This window comes from Neovison vison, chromosome 1 (genome assembly GCF_020171115.1).
Source record: "Neovison vison isolate M4711 chromosome 1, ASM_NN_V1, whole genome shotgun sequence".
In the NCBI taxonomy this organism is placed as follows: Eukaryota; Metazoa; Chordata; class Mammalia; order Carnivora; family Mustelidae; genus Neogale; species Neogale vison.
Genome location: NC_058091.1, coordinates 90644528 through 90660815, shown reverse-complemented (window position 1 = coordinate 90660815; position 16288 = coordinate 90644528). Strand labels below are relative to the sequence as shown.

Below are 16288 nucleotides of genomic sequence, written 5' to 3'. Positions count from 1 at the left end.
TGCGGCGGCCGCGGCAGTGTCTGGGGGAGGGGGAACGGGAGGAGGGAGGGGGGAATGAGGAGGGGCGGGGCCGCGCAGGTCCCACCCCCCACGCCAGCGCACGCAAGGCGCGCGCGCACTCTCAGATCGCTACTCGCCCGGCTGGGTCGGGCGCGCAGGCGCAGTGAGGAGGCCGCGTGGGGGGAGGAGGCGGCGCTGGGCCAAGGAGGCCCGCGGCGGGATATTCCCGGCGGCGAGAGCGGTATGGCAGGGTGGCCGGGGGGAATGGGCGTCACGCTCCTTTTTCTCCGCTCTCTTTCTTCCCTGCAGTAGGGAAGGCGCAGTCCCCGGGGTGGGTGGGGAGAAGCTGGAGTGGGAAGTTAGTGGGCCCCTTGGGGGCAGAGGGGCGGCCCCTGATCCCGACCCTCCCCTCCCAGTCCCCAGGGGCGGCGGGGAACCCCGCGATCCCCGCCTGCACTCACCTGCCGTCCCAGGGTTTTGGGGCCGGCCTGGGGAGGGGTGGACTGTGGTCCAGCCTTTGCGAGGTGGCCTCAGCCGGTCGCCCTGCCGTGGCTCCTCGAGTTTGTCAACTTCTGTCGTCTTTTCTGTTTCCGAGCCTGGGTCTTCAGATGACTTTGTGACTTGTTTGCCAGGAGCTTCTGTGGTGTGGAGAATGAGTCCACTGCTTTCACTGTCATGCCCGTAGTGGCTCCCCTGGCTCCAGGGGGTTCCCAGGTTTCTCATTTCACCAGAGGCTGCATCAGCCAGGGACTAAGACTGGAAAGATGAAGAGAGAGGGAAAGAGAGAGAGGGACAGACGTGTGTGCATACTTCTGTGTAGCATCCACAGAGATTACAAAGGCACGCAGAGTACCAACTTGTTCATTGAATTTAGGGTTCCTGGAAGGCTCTCTTCTTCAGGTTTGAAAGGGGTTGGTCTGGGGACAAAAAAGGAGGTATTGCTTTCCGTAGTGGGCCCTAAATGAACTTTGCCATCCTAAGAGATTGGATGGACTGAATTTATAAATAGGTTAACAAAAGAGCATGTGGATGGAGAACCTTTGGGTTACTTAGGAAAAGCTGGGATATTGGGAGCTACTTAAACCCTGGCTGCTGGACAGAGAAAGGGCACTGCCTACCTGGTTGTGTTTGGTTCTTGTGATTGATCATTGTCTCTGCTGTCTGCTGGCTTTTTAAAGGGTTTGTTAGTAGCTTGTGGAATGCAACTGTGAGGTTTGATTTATTGCAGTGCAAACTGAACTCCCATTCAAACTGAGTCCCACTGGATAGCTGGAATCCAGTTCAGTGGATCACGGCCATCATTAAAAAAAAAAAAAAAAAAGATAACAGTGCGTTGTACTTAATAAGACCAAGTATTGTTTCTTGATGCTTGCTTCAGGTATACATATGTATGTGAATGTGTTAGGTGTTACACCATGTGAGTTTTTGGTGTATCACAGAAAACTTAGAAATGCATTGGGTCTTCCATATCCTCCTGTTTGCCTTCTTGCTTTCTGCAGTCTAAGTGTTCAGTCATTTAAAATTGTATAGAAGGACTCAGCACACTGGGAACATACAGTAAAGAAAAGGGGGTGTCTCTTTTTTTAGGGAGGTAGTGCCCAAGAAGAAAGATAGTTTACTCTTCACTCATGGAAGTACATGGAATTGAAGAACAAGTGTTTTGTTGGAGTGGGAAGTGGGTTGGCTTACTTAGGAAGGATAGAAAGGAGGATGGGGTGAAATTATTGTTGGTAGACTCTGTGGTGGGAAAAGTCGTAGTAGATTTGGATTCTGGGAGTTGTTTTGGGTTGGAACAAGCAGTTGAGGTGAACAGGGATCTGCCCTGTTTTTTGTTTGTTTGTTTGTTTTGTTTTGTTTTTACTTTTCTTGATGGAATTGGCCATTCAACCCTTAGAGTTTCTTGGATGTATATTTCCTGTGGAAATTTTTGCACATTGTTTTGATTTTGTGGTTGTAAAGCTAGTGTGATCCACTGCCAATAGCCTTTATGATGGAAGTGGGTCACTAAGGATCATTATAAGGTATTTCTTATGTAATACTATTTTTTAATTTGAACATGTGGGGGATTCCTCGTATATTTCTGCCTGTGCCGGATTAAGATTACCACATATTAACAGAAAGAAGAGAGAACTTTTCAAAAAGCCTGAAATAATAATTGAATTAAACACACTGTGAAATCCATGAAGAAACAGTGGGAAAAATATTTTATTATTGCTTCTGAATATCAGGGATAAAAAACCTTGGCATGGAGGTCATTTTTCAGGTGGTACTCTGCTGGGCACTGAATGGGATTAGACTCACCTGAACAGTTAGAGTCTTAGACGATGTAATAGTCCTTTTAAGCCTGTCTTGTCCCATTTTGGGGTTGGGGGACCCACATAAAATGTCTGTGGGGGACTTGGAGCCCCCAAAAGTCTCTTTTTGAGGTTCTCAAAAATTAGGTTCCAAGTTAGCCTTTATTTTAGAGGCTGTTGGTTGGTTTTGGTTTGTAGCTCACCCTGGTGCGATTGTACATGTGAATTAGCAGTGACAGCAGGTTTGTAAGAGAGGACTGATACAGAGTCCAGCAGTGTTGCTGTGGGTCAGATAATATGCTTTCTTGTTAAGAAAGGCACCAGGCAGCTTATTTATTAGTGAAACACAACTCAGAGTGGGAAAGTCCCCCTGTCAGAACTTTCTAAAAATCATTTGTGTCTTTAGAAGAGGGAAGGAGCACTTCGCCACATCTACTTTAACATGTGAAAAACACTTTTAGGAGTGAGGGATCTTTATTTTTATTTATTTATTTTTAAGGTGAGAGAGAGTGAGTGAGAGAGAGCACGAGCAAGGGAAGGGCCAGACAGGGAGGGAGAAGCAGACACCCTACCGAGCAGGGAGCCCAAGTGGATGTGGGGGGAGTTGAGGGGGGAACCTGGATCCTCCTGATCTTGACCTGAGCTGAAATGACCAAGCTACCAGGTTCCCCTGGAGTGAGGGATCTTTAAAGAGTGAGGGTATATCTTTAAAGTTATACCCATGGGGCTACCCTGAGAATCAGGGAGTGAGGCTCTTCTTCCTGGTCAACATCTGGGAAACAAACTGCTTACGCTGCAGACCTAGTCCCTACTGGTTAGTTCAGGGAGGGATTCCCCACTTGAAGACAACCCCTTTCATGAGGGAAGCCAAAGCATTTTCATTTGCATGTCTCTTTGCTCTTCCCTTGGACCTCTGCTTGACAGAGAGTTGCTGAGGTCCTAAAGAATGGGGGTGGAAGAGATAAGCTTTTCATCTGCAGAATCCAGGGGCTCTCCTAGGATTTTCCTTTTCTCTACTGCCCACCTGCCCAACTGCCATCTCCATAAACCTGGCTCCTTGCCAGTGGCCCAGTAGAGGTACTAATGGGAAGGAAATGTGTATGTGATTAAGTAGAAGTTAACTTTGCCTTATATAGTTTTTCTGAGTTTGACCATGCAAAGATTGCTACAAACTTATTTCCGGCACTAGGGTTGTTGGCACACCTGTGAGGTAGGGATGGAGGGGGAGCAAAGCTAGAATAGATACAATCCACACATTGAAAAACCAATTTGAGTAATTGAGAATTGGCATTGTATATTAAAGAATTACTATTTAAAATATTTTGTAACAAGGTGGAGCATAAGGTAAATAAACAAGCATGGGACAAGAACCCTGGAAACATTTTATTTTTGTGAATCAAATTGAGAAATGGGGTCCTCACTGGTAACCTTGGTAGAAAGAGCCCACTGTGCTGTGCTGGGATGCTTTGCTTATTGATAGTGATGCTGTGAAAACTGGCACTTTGGCAGGTGAATCAGATCAGTTTCAGCTTTGGTCCTAGGCTGGCCTGGGTATAGTGCAGATATTTATTGGAAAGACACAGGCACCTGGGTGGCTCAGTCAGTTAACCGTTGGACTCTTGGTTTTGGCTCTCGGTCATGGTCTCAGGGTCCTGGGTTTGAGCTCCATATGGGGCTCCCAGCTCAACGGGGGAGGGAGTTCTGGCTTGAGATTCTCTCCCTCTGCCCCTTCTCCTCCCTCACACATGCACACTCTCAACATCTAAAAAAAAAAAAATCTAAAAAAAAAAAAGAAACAAAAAGCCTTTCTATGTGGGTGGGGCATTGGCTAGATGGGTATTAAAAAAGGCACTGTGATGAGCACTGGATGTTGTATGTAGGTGATGAATCACTGAATTCTACTCCAGAAACCTATATTGCCCTGTATGTTAACTAAGTAAAATTTAATTTGGAAGGAAAAAAAAAAAGCTTTTTAATTTCTGAGTTTTAAGATTCGACAGAGGAGAAAGAGAGCTTACCTTCCGTGTGGCATATTTGTTTCTGTGAAGTTTATTGTGGTTAAAGGTGCCCTCTTAGCTGTGTAGGGTGCAATAGAAACAGACTCTGACCTTGGACCGTCAACAGGTTGGTTAACGTTTTGGACTTCATTTCTTCATCTGCAAAATGGTGTTTTCTTGAGCCCCCAGAACTATTCAAAACCCTTAGCAGATTCAGCCCCTTGTAGACTGTTGCTGTTTGTTATTTTTCTGGAAGTTTCTGTTGGGTGCTTATGAAAAGAGTCGTCCAGGGGTGCCTGGCGGGCTCAGTCAGTAGAGCATGCAACTCTTGATCTTGCGGTTGTGAGTTTGAGCCCTACTTTGGGTGTAGACATTACTTAAAAATAAATCTTGGGGCGCCTGGGTGGCTCAGTCGGCTAAGGGTCATGATCCCAGGTCATGATCTCAGGGCTGTGGGATGGAGCCCTAACCTTGGGCTCCCTGCTCAGCAGGAAGCCTGCTTCTCCCTCTCCTACTCCCCCTGCTTGTATTTCCTCTCTCCCTGTGTCTCTTTGTCAAATAAATAAAGTCTTTTTTTTTTTTTAAGATTTTATTTATTTATTTGACAGAGAGAAATCACAAGTAGGCATAGAGGCAGGCAGAAAGAGAGAGAGGAGGAAGCAGGCTCCCTGCTGAGCAGAGAGCTGGATGTGGGACTCGATCCCAGGACCCTGAGATCATGACCTGAGCTGAAGGCAGCGGCTTAACCCACTGAGCCACCCAGGTGCCCATCAAATAAATAAAGTCTTAAAAAATAAATGAATAAAATCTTAAAAAAGAAAAAAAAAGAAGGGCGTCATCCAATAAAATGATCTATAAAAGTACTTCAAGAATTGTAACATGTTCTATTTGTATGAGGTTAAAAAAAAAATCCTAAAACTTCTAAAAGAGACTAATTGTACAACAAAACAATAATGAGGTTTTTGGGTTGTTGTTTTTTTTTATGTTATTTATTTTTTTGACTGAGAGACGGTGAAAGAGGGAATCAACCAGGGGGAGTGGGAGAGGGAGAAGCAGGCTTCCCACCGAGCAGGGAGCCCAATGCAGAGCTCAATCCAAGGACCCTGAGATCATGACCCGAGCTGAGGGCGGGTGCCTAAGGACTGAGCCACCCAGGTGCCCTCAGTAATGAGTTTTTAAGCAGCAAATAAGAGTACTTACTGGTACAGAAAGATTGGGGCAACACCTGCAGGGGATGGAAGGGGCTGTGTCTGCATGATAGGGCAGAGGGTCAGGGAGTGCCTTTTTTGATTCCTGGAAGTTGGTAGGCTTGTTTTACCCCCTTTGATTAAGAAGGACACTTGTATCCTTACCCTAGGTGTTTTTCCTTTTTGTGATTCGGCCCTGCATTTGTATGGCATTTCTTTTCAGTTATTGACAATGTCCTTTGAACATGCCTCTGTGATTATACTGAACTTTTGATTTTTTTTTTTTTTTTTTTCCTTTGGAGCCCATCCTCTTGAGAGGCCTTTAAAAATGTACATGACATGTCAGGCACTTAAAGATGGAGACAATGAATCCACAAACAATGAATCCACATAAGGTGGAAAACAATGAATACACGCAGGAAGTATGCCATTTTGCTGATCCTTGTTCAAGTAGTACCTTTCTGCTTTCTACAAAGCAGTAGAGATATAGACTCTGTCTGCTTTTCCAGCTCAGTCTCTGTGTATTAAAATTCATTAAACACGAGTTCCCTGTATCTAGGAGGCTTCCCCAAGTTACTAAGAGCCTGAAAGACCACCAGCCCCCAGCATGGAGCCTCTCTGGAGCTGGGGCATGAATTGCAATTGCAGGTCGAATTGTATTCATTTAACAGATACTTAGTAAACTCCATTCGTGTGCATTGTGCTGAGTCCTCTGAGTGTGCAGCACTGAGCTGTGCAGGCCTGGTCCCTGCTGTCACCTAGTGTATTTCCTGTGGGACCTTCCAGTGGGACCTGTTAAGTGTCAAGTAAAAATTCATCTGTTTGTCCCTGAAACTTAAAGCCCTCCCTGGCCAAAACGGAAGGGATATCTTAAAGCTAAACCAAGTTGGAAAGTGAGCACAATTCTTGGCTTGTGTTAAGTAATCTCTTTCATTCCCTCACTCCCTCCTACTTTTCTTGCTTCCCTTTCCCCCTCTCCGGAGAGGTTGTGATTCATACTCTAAACCTGAAGGGCAGTACTTGGTGCCGACCGGGAAGTGGCATGAAAAGCCATCTCTGGCACTGGAGTCTCCAGAATACCTGGCCTCTGAGTGAGAGTGTTGTGGAGGAGGAAATATCATGGGGGTTAGTTTCCTGTGCAAACACAAGACTCAGAATGACATTGCTTGTGAAACCAAGCATTATATATAGACTGCTCTGAAGTGAATCAGGGCCTGTGTCTGCTGATGGATTTATGTTGGGAAATAACATCAAGGTCAGTCGGAGTTGCTTTGAAGTAAATTGCTGCCTCCATTCCTCTGGCCCAATCCAAACCAGTTATTTCGTGGTGGGATGAGGTGCTTTTCCACAGTGGGCATTGTAGGCACCAGGCGCTGGAGATCATTCTAGGGGCTTGTAAACATGGCAGGGGCTAATCCTCCCATGACTGGTACCACGAGTCTCCTAAAGTATGTTTGCATGTGATGTCCTGGTTCCTGATAACAGAGATAAGAGCTCAGCAGGTTCCGGCTTTCCTTCTGTGTAGAGCCATGAGTGAGGGGAATCTTTTTCTGTTGACTGTCGCATTTATTTTATTCAACAAATTTTCTTTGCATTCCTACTCTGTCAGGAACTGCTGGGATGGGAATGGAGGGGACCACAGATTTTTTGTTGTTAACTGTTGTTTTACAAAAGAGGGACATGGGGCACCTGGGTGGCTCAGTTGGTTAAGCATCTGTCTTCGGCTCAGGTCATGATCCCAGCATCTTGGGATCAACCCCTCCCCCTGCCCTCCACATTGTGCTCCTTGCTCTGTGGGAAGCCCGCTTCTCCCTCTCCCTCTGCCTGCTGCTCCCCCTGCTTGTGCTTGTTCACTCTCTCTGTCAAACAAATAAATAAAATCTTAAAAAAAAAAAAAAAGAAGGCACATTTATACAGTAAGTGAATATATTTGGTTTTTCTGTGCTTTCATGTTCATGGGAATGCTTATTGCTGTCCATTTGATGTCTTAAGTCCTTTGGGTGTGGAGGTCATTATCAGATCCACTAAGGAGCTAGTGAAAAGTCTGGATTGGACCTTGTCTTGTGAAAATGGTAGTACCCTGGAGAAGTGAGTGTATTGCTCCTGTATCTGAAGGTAGTACACAGAATCCTCATGATCTGAGTCTCTATGATCCCTGAATCCCAATGTGAGAGCAGGTGCCAGGTTACCAAGACCTCTGGCTCCTGAGTTTTGGCAAATGAGTAGCAAGAATTAGGATGTTAAGGGTTATCAGCCTTATATGAAAAAAATTATCCAAATGTATGCAGTTGACTGGATTTGGATAGTGAACATTGGAGCTGTGAGAGTTCCTCTGGCCCGGATCCCCAGATGTCCTCAGTGTGCAGGTGGTGTAACTGTAGTTTTACACGAGGCTTCCTGAGGCTTCCTGGGGGAGATGGCGTTGGGTGTCGTTTAGATTTAGCTGGGTGGAGACGGGCATAGGTTGTGGGGGTGGATTGTGAACAAGGCACGGAGAAGAGGTCTGGGTTTGGGTTTGTGCCCAGGCTGCCCAGCAGATTTTAGAGAGGTGCCTTGAATTGTGGGTTTGTTGTACCCAAGTCGGGAAAGTTCTGGGAAGCACCCAGCACTTCAGCAGTCCTTGGCTAACGGAAGTGTTATTGAGGAAGAGGTGTAGCGTGGAGAGGCAGGGTGTTGCCGTTCTCGGAGAGAGAATGTGGGTGGGTGGTGCTGGGCTAATCTTGAGGGTTCTGTGGAGGAGCTGAGGAGCCTCTTTTCTCCCTGGGAATGAGAACAAGGGCCCACCAGCATCAGATGGGAAAGCTTGGCTGAGATTGGAGGTCACTGTAGCCTGGGCGAGATAGACTGCTTTTCACATGCCCCCCCCTTTTTTCTTTCTAAGGGCGATCTTTAGTTATTGCTCCGAGCGTGGAGCTCTTCTTGCCACCTACACTACACATTGTGCTCAAAACTTAAATCGGATTAAAGTGAGTAATTTTCACCTGGTGTTTATACTTTTGGTTGACTGAGCAAGTGTTGAGTTGGGCATGAGAAAAATGTGCCTGTGATTATCAGTGATGGAACAAGGATGATTTCACAGTTGGAAAAATATTAATATTTAAAGTTAAATTGTGTTAGCTGTTGAGTAAGTGCATGGGTTCAGGAAGCTGAGTACTGGGGTACAAATTTCAACTTTGTCACTCTTGGCTGTGTGACCGTGGGTGAATTCTCTAACCTCACTGGTTAGAAAGTTACTCCTTGTGTGTAAAATGAGGCTAATACTAATTCCTGGTTCCTAGAGGTTTTTGTGAGGCTTAAATGAAATGGTAACGTAAGGTACTTAGTCTAGTGCCAGATGTGTTACAACTCTTGAGCTAAATTTTCATAAAGAAAACAGAAGCAGACTAGGTGACCCATGAAGCTGCTTCTCACCCTCAGCCCCCTGTGTGACATGAGCTTTGAATGGCAGAGTGAACCTGTAAGGTGTGGAGGGAGACCCCTGGGCCGAAGCTGGGCCCAGTTTTGGTTCTGAGTCTGCCCCAGTTTTGGTTTTGTGGCTAGCCATGGGTCACACAAGTCACGTCCTCTCTCTGTATCTCTGTTTCCTCATCTGTGAGACAAGATGGGATGGAATGGGTGACAATGATGGCAACGGAGATAGCCAGTAGGTACTGTGACCAGCTGTGAGTAGGTGTTGCAGATGGGGAAACCGAAGCTCAGAGTTCTTTGTCCAGGGTCACCTAGCTAGCTATAAAGGTAAAGCTGGCCTCATCTGATAGTCTTTGATTCAGTGTGTCAGGTGTTAATAGTTCTAGAAGTTCACTGCCTTCTTTTGCATTTAACTTTCTGATTAATTTTGGCTAGTGCTTTCTGGGTTGTCTTAAGAAAAAGACTGGAGAGGGGCGCCTGGGTGGCTCAGTGGGTTAAAGCCTCTGCCTTCAACTCAGGTCATGATCTCAGGGTCCTGGGATCAAGCCCCGCATAGGCCTCTCTGCTCAGCGGGGAGCTTGCTTCCTCCCCTCTCTCTCTGCCTGCCTCTCTGCCTACTTGTGATCTGTCAAATAAATAAATAGAATCTTAAAAAAAAAAAAAAGAAAGAAAGAAAAAGACTGGAGACTAAGCTTGTGGTTTGACTCTAAATTGTAGTTAATAAGCATTTCTGGAGTGTCTGCATATTTCTTTGGAAGTAAATAATGGCTCCCCCTCCCACTCTTATTAAGTAAAATCGTATCTAAGGTGCTTTGAACTTAGGTGAGGGAAGACTGTGTGTGAATACTGCCATGGTAGAGGCCTTTCTCAGCAGATTTCTCTATGAGGCCCTCTGCAGCCAAACATTTGGATAGAGCAGGCGTGTCTTGCCACTGGAATTGCCAGCTGGTTGTAGGGTTTTCTTCAACATGCCCCTAACTGATACCTGGGATACCTGGGCCACTGGGCTTGCTGGATGTGTTGGTGCTTGGGAGACACAGGGTTGGGGTTCTGCAAGTTGGAGGCTCTGGTGTTGGGTCACTGTTTGCCCTTTTAGCTCCAACTTGCCCTCCCAAATTCCACTTTCAGCTGAAGTGTGGGGCACATAGTTTTTCCATGTTCTTTTGTTGTTTGGGAGACTGACCCAAGTGGAGGCTTTGGTCATTGACTTAGTGGGAGTATCTTTTGGCTCTACTTGGCTAGCCCTGAGGTACCCAGGCGTTCTGGCTCTTACATTTGGGGAACGGTGACATGGTGACACGACAATGCAGCCGATGCTCAGGTAGTATGCCTGCGGGGGGCAGGGGTAAACGCTCGGGTTTCAGGAGGCACATGAGTGTTAGCAGCAGCACTAGCTTGTAAGCTTTCCTCTGTGGAGGACTTGGGGAGGGGTCACTGTCGGGTGTATACCCAAGGATTCCTGCTTTCTTCCTGCCTGTGGAAGTGATGTAACCAGGAAGGCATCCTCCCTGCTATTGTATTGTAGCAAGAACTGCTCCGGGCAGTTCCAGCTCTCTGACCCCAGGTAGAATATGAATCAGCAGAACTGTAGCTGGAGTTCCATATGATCGTCTGCTTATCTTTTAAACACTAAGATTTATATTTAGTGACTAATGATCTTATGCTAGAAGTACCATCTCCCACACAAGTCCCCGGCAGGCTGGCTCTGAGTAAGGACACTGACTTAGAAATAAACCCTTTCCCCCTCTTTTCTTGCAGGATTTGCCATGCCTTTCTGTGCTGGGCTCTGGGGCCCCTTCACCCATGCAAGCAGAACACTCAGCCAGCGTAGTTTCAGGTAATTTTCCCATTCAGTTCTTAAAGCTTTGTCTCTGAGTAAGCCTACCATCAGGGCTGGGTATTATGTGACTAGAAAGGGAGTGGGAACTCAGAGGAGCAGGCTTGGCTTCTGGGAAAGCGAAACAGGCCAGAGCAGCTGGGGTTTGGTTGTGGTGGGTAAGAGGATTGGTAAGGATGTGACCTTGCTGTTGGAGGTAGGGTAGGGAATGGCTCAACGTAGAGGAAACTTTGGTCCTTGCCAGATTCTTGTAGTGACTCCAACATCTCTCAACGCTGTCATGCCCCCAGTGCATGAAAACCTTCTCTTTTAAAAACGGAATCTTGTTTTAAAATGTTACATGCATATTACCAAAACTCAGGCATGATAGAAGTATGACAGCCTCCCCTCCTTTTAGATGCTAAGCCAGGACACAGAGCACGGGTGCCTTATTGTTGGCAAACATGCCTCCTGGCCCCATTCGTGCACTCCCTGGCGTTTACTGAGCACTGCGCCTAGGGTTGGTCATAGATGAATAAGAATTGCTTCCTGTCCTCAAAGAGTTTTCACAGTTGGCCACAGGAGCAAACTTGGAAACAAATAAATCTGAGGAAATGTGACCAGTATAATAATAGAGGTTTGTACGGTGCTTTGGATGGCCTGAGACAGGAGCTGCTGATGGAGGAGGAGGAAGGGAGAACAGAGGCAGCCTTCCCAGAAGGGAAGTGGGAACAGGCCCCGTCCAGGCCTCCAGGGAGGGCTGAGAGGCGTGGTATGCCTGAAGGGCACAGACCACTCTGACCGCTCTGTGGTCAGTGATAAGAGATTGTGACCCTCAGATGGCAGGTAAATGGAAGCGAGGTTGTCAACAGTGTAGACAGTGGAGACCACTGAACAGTTCTAAGGGGAGTGGTCTCAGTTTTATGTTCTTTTTTTTTGACAGAGACAGGGAGAGAGAACACTAGCACAGGGAGTGGGAGAGGGAGAAGCAGCCTTCTGCTGAGCAGAGAGCTTGATGCAGGGCTCAATCCCAGGATTCTGGGATCATGACCTGAGCCGAAGACAGATGCTTGACGACTAAGCCACCCAGGTGCCCCTCAGTTTTACGTTCTAAAAGAGAGCTCTTGGCTGGCAACATGAGGTGCACGGAACCAGTTTGGACACTAACAGTCTTGGTGTAAGAGAGAAAGCTGCCAAACTGCGGAAGTGTTGGTGGGGGCAGGGAGAGGACTGAGGGGCCTCACAAGTAGTATCAATAGGATTTGGCAGCCAGGACGTTGATGGAGAGAGAGGGTTATGGCTTAGGAGCTGGAGAAGCCATTAGCTAAATAAGAAATGCAGCAGCACGGGGTGGTTTGCAAGGGGAGATGATGAGGTCAGTGTGGGATCTAGTGAGTGTGCAGTATCAGTGGGACATGTTGTGGGAAGCTTAGAGTGGAAAGGCAGGGCTAGAATAAAGGAGAGAAATGAGGCCGGAGATGGAATTTACTAGTTGGAAGCAAAGGGAATCAATAAAACTGCCCCAGAGTAGGCCTGTGGAATGCGAGGGGAGAGCCCAGGGTTACCCTGCAGAATGCTAGCACTTAAGGTGCTCACATCAGGAAAACAGAAATCCGTGTTATCAGATGCTTAATAATAGCTTATCTGCCTTTAATAGGTACACTTTATTTTTTAATTTGTTTTTTAAAGGATTTTATTTATTTGAGGGAGAATGTGAGAGGGGGGAGTGTCAGAGGGAGAAGCGGACTCCCTGCTGAGCAGGGAGCCTGATGTGGGTCTCTGTCCTAGGACTCCAGGATCCTGACCTGAGCCAAAGGCAGCTGCTTAACCAACTGAGCCACCCAGGCTCCCTAATAGGTACACTTAAAAAAAAAAAAAGTCCATTCTAGTGGGGAAAAATGCATTGAGACAAATGATCGTTACCTCAACTTATTTCTGGTTTCTTCTTTTTTATGTCAGGAGACTCCCTTAGCAAACCTATTCATTCATATTGTCTGGTTCCCAGCAACACATTGATGGGAAATTTGGGAATCTGTATATTCTGGGGGAGCAGGTTTTACAGGCCAGGCAATGGATGAGGCTGGCCCATAAAATAGTCCCTTAATGCTCAGAGTTCTTTTGGATACCAAAGGCTTTCAGTTAGGCTGCCATGAAGTTCATTCTAACAGAAAATTGGGTTCCATTTAAAACCCTACCAGGGGTGCCTTAGGGTCCTGGGATCAAGCCCCACATAGGGCTCTCTGCTCAGCGGGGAGCCTGCTTCTCCTTCTCTCTCTGCCTGCCTCTCTGCCTACTTGTGATCTCTCTGTCAAATAAATAAATAAAGTCTTTAAAACAAAAATAAAAACAAAACCCTTCAAATCGAGATGTTGACTCAGCAGCAGGAACTTTTGACTGGGAGGAAACTGTCTTGGGCACAGAGAAGTCTTCACAAGCACCCAACTTTCTGTCAGGGCCCTGGGTTTTGCTCTGTTCAGTGCTTTGTTGCTAACGTGTGATCTCTCCCAGGCCTTGCCCTCAGAAGCCTCTGCACCCTGACCAGGAGAGATGCAGACCTCAGACTTTTTTTTCTCTTTCCTCAGCACCACTGGGAGCCTCAGTGCAATTCAGAAGATGACGCGGGTCCGTGTGGTGGACAACAGTGCCGTGGGGAATACACCATACCATCGCCCTCCTCGTTGCATCCATGTCTATAACAAGAATGGGGTGGGCAAGGTGGGCGACCGAATACTACTAGCCATCAAGGGACAGAAGAAAAAGGCCCTCATTGTGGGGCATCGCATGCCCGGTCCCCCGATGACCCCTAGGTTTGACTCCAACAATGTGGTCCTCATCGAGGATAATGGGAACCCTGTGGGGACCCGAATTAAGACACCCATCCCCAGCAGCCTACGCCAAAGGGAAGGTGAATATTCCAAGGTGCTGGCCATTGCTCAGACCTTTGTGTGAGCAGGGCTCAGGCCGTTGGCTGTGGTAGGAATCATGGGAGGGAACCTGGGGCCTGTGGCTGGGGAATAGTGTCCGATGAAAAAATAAACCCTTTCATGTATGTTTCCTCCTGAACTTTTTGGGATGTGGTCATGAGGTAGATGGCACTGAAGCAATTAAAAGGCTGCCCACTCTTGTCTGGTCACACCAATGGCATGAGGTAGCCTGCGAGGTCATCCAGGATTATCAAGCTCTGGAAAATGGAGGTACAAACCAAATTCCAGTTCATAAATGTGAAGTTGGACTGTCACTTTCTAACCATGCGAGCTTTTTTATTTTTTATTTTAATTACTTGCCATTCAGAGTATCCTCTTTCTGTGTCAGAGGGCTTGAGATATTAAATGGGTATGAAGATTACAGGTTAGCATGAATAAGGGCAGAGGGACTCATTTCATTTGGTGGAACATTGCCTTCCGGCTCCTCTGGAGCCCAGGCAGTGATCCTTTCTCTGCTGTGAAGTACTCTCTGCTAGGGACCAGAACACTCCTGTGTGTTCAGCAGTGGAAAGCTGCTTCCCTGGACTGCTGGGGGAATGGATTAGCCTTTCTCTTTTGCAGATGACCTGATCTTGGGCCTGTGCAGGTGAGTCCATTTATTTGTCGATCTGGGGGAGACCTGGGGGCTCCCGTAATTCCTTTAATGAGATCACATCAACTCATTTATAAATCCTTTATTCATTCGGGGTGGGTGCCTGGGTGGCTCAGTGGGTTAAGCCTCTGTGTTTGGCTCAGGTCAGGTCTTAGGGCCCTAGGATCAAGCCCCACATCGACCTCTCTGCTCAGCAGGGAGCCTGCTTCCCCCTCTCTCTCTGCCTGCCTCTCTGCCTACTTGTGATCTCTCTCTTTGTCAAATAAATAAATAATCTTTTTTAAAAAAATCTTTTATTCGTTCAGAATATCCTGTGTATGTTCCAGTGGCCTCTGAGAGGCAGAGTAGCATAATGATTAAGAACACAGGCTCTGTAGTCAGACTGCCTGGGTTTGAATCCTGATTCCCACCACTTACCACTTACTGACTTTGGGCAAGTTTTTTAACTTCTCTGTCCCTCTGGTTCCTCCTCTGTAAAATGGGGATATAATAATGACACTACTTGGTAGGAATGAAGCTTAGTACCTCTCAGCGCCTGGCAGTAATAAGCACTTAGGAGGTATTAGCTAATTTCTGTTACTACTCTGCATGCGCCAGCCCCGAACAATAGTGGAGAATGCAAGTAGATAAGGTCCTTGCCCTCTTGGAGCTTATAGTGTTCCCAGGGAAAATCAACTCAGATTGCCCAAGTACTCAGATGCACGTCTTCAAGTGGGAAAGTGCCTGTGATAGCAGGATTAGACATTTTTTCCTGAGGGATTGGAGGCAGCTTCCCCCAGAAAGGGTTGCATTGGCTGCTTTCTGAGGAATGAATAGAAGTCACAGAAGCATACTGGTGACCTGGGGCTGGGGAGGAGTATAGACCAGAAAGCAGAAGAGGGAAAATGTAAGGGTGTTGGAAATGTTCTCAATCTAGATCTAGGCGGGAGTTATGGGAGTATATAAATCTGTAAAGAATTATTGAGCTGTACACCTGAGTGCTCTCTGTGTACCTTACACCTTAGCAAAAATAAATGGATAGACATTAGTTAGGCAAGAGAGGAGGGAAAAATATTCCAGGCAGAGGGAAAAGCATGTGCAAAAACCCTGTGGCAGCAGTGAATGGGATACATCCCAGGGACTTGAAGAAGCCAGTGTGGCTGGAGCCGGGTGAGTGAGCTAAAGCATGGTGTAGGATGAGGGGAGGAGAGAAGCAGGGCCAGGCTGTGCAGGGTCTTGTAAGCCCCAGGCGGCTTTCCTAGTCTTGAGGGCATGCTATTGTTGGGTATTTGGCATGTGGGGTAGAGGTGGTGGGAGAGGACATCTGTTTAGATTTGCTCTGTGGACAGAGGCCAAGGGAGGCCAGAATGGGTAGCATAGGCTTTGCAGCAGACCCTGTGAAGATGAGGACGAGTTGGATGGGGGTGGTGGTGAGGGAGGGGAGTAGAAGCCTTTAGGAGGTGCAGTTCCCTGGGCTTGGTGGTGCATTTAGATGGTGGGGAAGGCCAGGAATGGGTTCCAAGTTTCTGGCTTCCGTGCGTGGATGGTTGGTCCTACCAGGCATCGAGGGGGTAGGGCCCTAGGAGAGATCTGGATGGGGGTGCCTTTGAGACTTCCAAGAGGTATCAAGTAGGTAGCTGGCTGCAAATGATCTCATAATTGGAGCAGCATTTAGTATCTTTTGAAAGTATTTATGTATCTGTCTCTTTTTGGGTCCCTCCTAGCCCTTAGATTTGGTAGGCACTGGTCCGTGTTTTAGATGAGGAGCTGAGTTTCCGAGGTAATAGAATTTCATGGGGTCTTAAAACTAATAGGTGGTAAAGCTGGCCTTGAAGTCAGATCCTGGGACTTAAAACCAAGGGGTCTTCCCACAACATTATGGGGTCTGTCTTTCGAGGTTGATGAGTCCTCTCCACCCTGAATTGATTGTCTAGCTGTGATCGTAGAAGAGAATTTGAGTTTCCTGAAGTCAGTGGGTACCCCCCCAGGGCCTATTGCCTGCTAAGTCCTGGCTACAAGGAAGCGAGGGCT

General features: G+C 47.1%; 1 protein-coding gene across 6 annotated transcripts; it reads left to right on the top strand.

Moving 5' to 3' along the window:
* Positions 1-134: 134 nt before the first annotated feature.
* Positions 135-13751, top strand: MRPL14 (mitochondrial ribosomal protein L14). Of its 6 annotated transcripts, none has more exons than XM_044251669.1 (3): positions 135-241; positions 10645-10723; positions 13285-13751. In XM_044251669.1, the coding sequence occupies exons 2-3, from the start codon at positions 10653-10655 to the stop codon at positions 13649-13651; spliced, it is 438 nt and encodes a 145-aa protein (XP_044107604.1). In that variant the 5' UTR covers positions 135-241; positions 10645-10652; the 3' UTR covers positions 13652-13751. The 6 variants fall into 6 exon arrangements, with proteins under 6 accessions (XP_044107604.1, XP_044107612.1, XP_044107629.1 ...); XM_044251677.1 differs by lacking the exon at positions 135-241 and adding an exon at positions 6710-6733; XM_044251694.1 differs by lacking the exon at positions 135-241 and adding an exon at positions 8267-8444.
* The last annotated feature ends 2537 nt before the right edge of the window (positions 13752-16288 follow it).